Source organism: Sodiomyces alcalophilus (genome assembly GCF_042370955.1).
Source record: "Sodiomyces alcalophilus JCM 7366 unplaced genomic scaffold ACRALscaffold_2, whole genome shotgun sequence".
NCBI classification, from domain to species: Eukaryota; Fungi; Ascomycota; class Sordariomycetes; order Glomerellales; family Plectosphaerellaceae; genus Sodiomyces; species Sodiomyces alcalophilus.
The window spans coordinates 931,406-936,600 of record NW_027263533.1 but is presented as its reverse complement, the minus strand read 5'-3'; the positions used below and the strand labels follow the sequence as shown (position 1 = coordinate 936,600).

The 5,195-nt window shown below is 34.7% G+C and overlaps 1 protein-coding gene across 1 annotated transcript; it reads left to right on the top strand.

Moving 5' to 3' along the window:
* Positions 1-2,082: 2,082 nt before the first annotated feature.
* ACRALDRAFT_1028469 (uncharacterized protein) lies at positions 2,083-2,340 on the top strand (the record flags this gene model as incomplete). The annotated part of the gene is made up of 1 exon (XM_071014847.1): positions 2,083-2,340. A coding segment is annotated over one exon (258 nt), but the record flags the coding sequence as incomplete, so codon positions are not given.
* Between the last annotated feature and the right edge of the window lie 2,855 nt (positions 2,341-5,195).

Here is a 5,195-nt window from a genome sequence, read left to right as displayed (position 1 = left end):
AGTTATATAATATAAAGATTTATAACCAGATACTAACTATTATTCTAGAATCAGATACTATTCCTATACACGAGAACTTCTTTAATCAACAGAAACGACAGCGAACTAATACGATAACGGATTTTAACGAAGAAGACGCTTATTTAAAGATTCTTACATTTATTAGCGATAATAACCTACCCTTTTCGATTATCGATTCAGAGTCCTTTCAAGATTTATTAAACTACTATAATCGGTATATATAACCTATTATTCACTACTATAACTACTAATTACTAACTTATATAGGGTTAATCTTACGTTAAATCGAAAGAAAATCCGAGAGCTACTAGAAAGTACTTATAATCGTTATTTAACGGTTATAAATTCCGAAATCGAAGAAAATATAAGGACTTCAGGGTCTTTTTCCTTAACGTTCGATATCTGGACGTCGAAATCACAAGATGCCTATCTTGGTATTATACTAAGTTATATCGATAAAGAGTTTAACTTAGTATATAAGCTTATATGCTTCGAGCTACTAACAAAATCACACACGGGGCTTTATATATACGATGAGTTTATTAAAGCTCTTAGTATATATCCAAAGCTGTCTTTAAGTACGATACAAAGGTACGTTATATTTATATTTACATATTTATATATATATATTTACTAATAATATTATAGTATTACTCGCGATAATGCATCGAATAATAATACTTTCTTAACTTCCTTTAAAGATAGATACTATCTATCTTTACAAAAGGATTTTAAGGGTGATATTCGATATCTAGCTCATATTATTAATCTTATCGCACAAGATATACTTAAAGACTTTATATCGAATTCAACTACCGATTCGTTATTATTTAATTATACTAATAGCGATATTCAATCGGTTAATACTAACGATAGTATCGAAATATCGGATATAGCCCCCGGCTTTAAAAGTAAGTAATTACTACTAGTATTACTATTATTATTACTATTATTATATATATACTAACTTATTATTTATAGCTTTAACTACTCGAATTCGACGTATATCTGTACTTATACGATATACCTCTAAAGTTAAACGACTATTTAATAAGGGCCTAGAGAAGGCTAAAAGGGATAATTACCTTCCTATAAATTATAAAAAGAAGAATATTCCACTAGGTAAGTAATATATTTAACTAAATTATTATTATTATTATAATTATACTAATTATATATAGATACACCTACAAGGTGGAACTCTACCTACTATATAATATCAACTACTATTGAACTTAGAGAAGTTCTTTTATATATCTTTCGGAATACAAGTAATAAAGAGTTTAAAGAACTCTTTATTACTGATCCGGAATGGACGGCTTTAAACGAGTTAAAAGATATATTTACTATCTTTTTAAAGCCAACAATTCGCTTACAAAGCGAGTTTTATACAAATATTAACAAAGGGCTTTTATATATTTATTCGATATATAATAAGCTCGAGGCACTAATTGCTAAGTATCAACGCTTTCGGGATATAAACCCAGCCCTAGTAAGTAATTCTCTATCATATTTTAAATATTATACATACTAATTATAACGTAGAATAACTATTATTCGACCTTTATAACTGCTTTAGCTACTGGTATAGCTAAATTAGATAAATACTTTCCTCGAAAACTCGACCATAATGATATTACTAAGTATATAGTATATATACTTAGTATTATCCTCGATCCACGTTTAAAGCTATATCATTTTCAGCCTAATCGACTACTATACTTCTTTTCAGATATCGAACAAGAAGTAAAAGAACTACTAATACAAGAATATAATAAGTAAGTATATTATTATTATTATTATTATTATATACTAAAGATATAATTTACTAACGCTTATTAGAGTTAAAAATAAGTCTGAGATCTTAATTCACGAAGATACTTCGTTAGAAAGATCTTATAACTCTGATTCTGATAACGACTTTTATATTCAGGATAATACTATATTACCTGAGTATATTATCTATTTTCAAGAGCCGCCTCTACCGCAGACTGTAAGTTATAATACACTCTTTTTAATAACGTATATAATATCTACTAACTTATATATTAGATTGATCCTTTACTATTCTGGAAGAATAACGCCTTTAAATATCCGATTTTATCAATTTTAGCTCGTCGATATCTAGCTATACCGGCTACTTCAGCTTCTATTGAACGGATCTTCTCAGTTACTAGTAATATTATCTCTAAAAACCGTATTAATCTTTATCCAAATACGGTTAAAGAGATTATATTACTGAAAAACTGGAAAATTAAAGATTTAAAAGAATTAGAACTACTATATAAGGAGGAAGATATCGAGGAGAACGAGGAGTAAATATATATATACTATATAAAAAACTATATATACTATAATATATATAGTTTAAATATATTGATTTTTTATTTATAATTATTTTAGTATTTTAGTATTAGTATTAGTATACTAAGAAATTTTAGTATAGTATTAGTACTACCCTATACTAAACTAGTTAGTTTTAGTATCACCCTGTACTATACTAGTTAGTATTAGTATTACCCTATACTAAACTAAACTAAACTAATTCCCAACCCTGCCCGCAGGGTCTTTTTTTATTCAGGCCAGGGAAGAAAAATAAAAAAAAAAAAAAAATAGAAAAAAGAAAAATCAAAGAAAAAACCAAACGCTAACGCCCCCCCCCTACCCCTAACTCCCCCTAGTCCGAGCCTAATAATAACCATAAGCAGTCCTTATTTATTTTTTATAGCCGGTTTTTTTATAAAGACTAGCTAACTTCGAATTTTATTTAACTAACTAGCCTAAACGGCGGGTAATAGTGGCTAGGTAGCGCTCCGTGTTAATAAGAGTATCGCGGCGCTTCTTCTCCGCCTCCTCCTCCTCCTCCTAGCGATAACGCTTTAGGGGGTCGAACCCCTTATTATCGCGGGCGTATTTCTTTATAGCCTTAAGGGCCCGGCGTAACTTAATTTAGACCCGGAAGGCCCGGCGCTTATATACATTAGCGGTGCTCTCTATAAAGATATCGGGCCAACTTATAGACGCCTAGTTATTTAGACCACCGCCGCCCCGTACGGCCGCTATTAATATCTTCTATAGCTTTTTAGCTACCCTCTCCGCCTATAATAAAAGCTATATATCTAGTTAGTAACCTCGGGAGCGGTTAAAGTAAAGGGGACTATAGCTATATAAACGTACTAACTTATAGTCGCGGCTATTACTATTATAGTAGTAATAGTATTTATCGGACACCTTATTACCGCGGCAGGGCCGTATAGTAATAGGACCGGTAGCGTTATCGCTATATAGTACTAAGAAACCCAGTATACGGGCGCACCGCCTATAAGGAGCATAAAGCTCTAGGCCCGACCTAACTAAGATAACAGGACGCACCGGTATCTTAATACTATCGCCGTTACTAAAGTCTAAGGGTTTATCGCTAGACCCGTTTATAGATAAAGCGAACTCCGATAACGATAACCTATTAGAGTTAGCTTCCTTATCGTTAAAAAGGGTGGCTTTATCGGCACTACCGCTTATAATAACGTCCTAACTAGTATAATCAAGGATACCCTCTAGGTCACTAAGGGGCTCGAGAGCACCCTACGGCGAGTTATTATACCCTAAAGGGAGAGGGCCGGTTAACTTAGTAACCGGAGTAGCCATAATAGCCGGCTTCTTAACAGTCCTAACCGGCGTAGCTTACTTAGCTAGAGTAGCCGCCGTACCTAGCTACTTAATAGCTTTATCCTCTAAGGAGGAAGAAGACGACGAATCCGAAGATAAATCCGACGATAAGTCCGACGAAGAGTCAGACTACTACTACTACTACTACTACTACTACTACTTAAGAGTAGCCGCTATAGCCGTGGCCTTAGCCTTAGCCTAAGCCTTCTTAGCGGCCCGCTATGCCTTCTTCCTAGTAGTCTTAGTTATCCCCTTATCGATAACCTTAGGTGCCACCTTAGTAGACTTTATACCGGCCTTACCGGACTTCTTGGATTTACCGGCCACGCCGGACTTTTTATACTTATTAGCTAAAGCAGGGGGCGCTATTATATAATAGTGGTCTGCTCTAATACTATAAGTTAGCCTATAGTCTACGCGAAGGGGGCATAACACTTATATAGTAGTGATAGTAACGGTGGTAGTAATAATAATAATAATCTGCCACGATATTAGCCGGACCCTAAGCCGCCCGTGTTCTTATATACGATACACGGAACCATATAGAGATAATACGTACCCTAATAAAGAGTCGATAGGATAAGTTAATACCCTTAATATAGACGGGGGCGGATAACTTATTATTAATAGTAATAGCGTTATTATTATTATAGATAGGTAAATAAGAATAGGTAAGGAAAAGGAAAAATAATAAGATAAGTTAGGTAGACGGAAAAGTCCTATATTAGAATAGGCGTATAACCTAATATAGGCCCTACTTATATTACTCCTTCCCCTTTTACCTAGATACGACTACCTATTACGGGTTTCTACGATACGGTTATTTAGTTAATTAAGGGCGCGTCTAGGGTGCTATTATAGAACACGCGTCTACGGAGGGGCTTTATTATTATTAATATTCACGATAGATACCACGCCTTATTATTACCCGGCCTTAAGCTAGACGAGCCGCGAGAGGGTAATAAAGGAAATAGGGCAAGTTCTTTATTATTTAGGACTATATTATAACGGGCTTTATTTAGGATAGGCCCTTTATATATATATCTTAGGCCGCCTTAATAATAGTGGTAGTATAAAAAGAGTAGATAAAAGGAGTCCTAGAGGATTACTAAAGTAATAAGGACTACGGTTTACTACCTATAAATACCACTATTTACCGATATAATACCTGCCTTTAGAATTATAGTTTATCTAGACTAGAGCCCTTTATCGGAGGGGCCCCGGCCAGAGCGCTCGGGGCTTTATTAGGGTATAGTCGTAATAGTGGTGATAAATAAGGGGACCCAGGAGAGTTATGCTTTATCTAAAGACAACGGGGTCTCCCGGTTTGTAAGGATTACGGTTATATTATATAAGGAGGACGGGATTAATTAGAGGAAGGTTAGGCCAGGTTAACGGGGACGTTTAGTTTAGCTCGGATAAACGAGGAGGGAGTTAGTGGCCCCGATAAGTAGGGTTTAGGCCGGCCTATCCGTCCCCAGGTCGGGATAGATTAACGGACGGGTCCG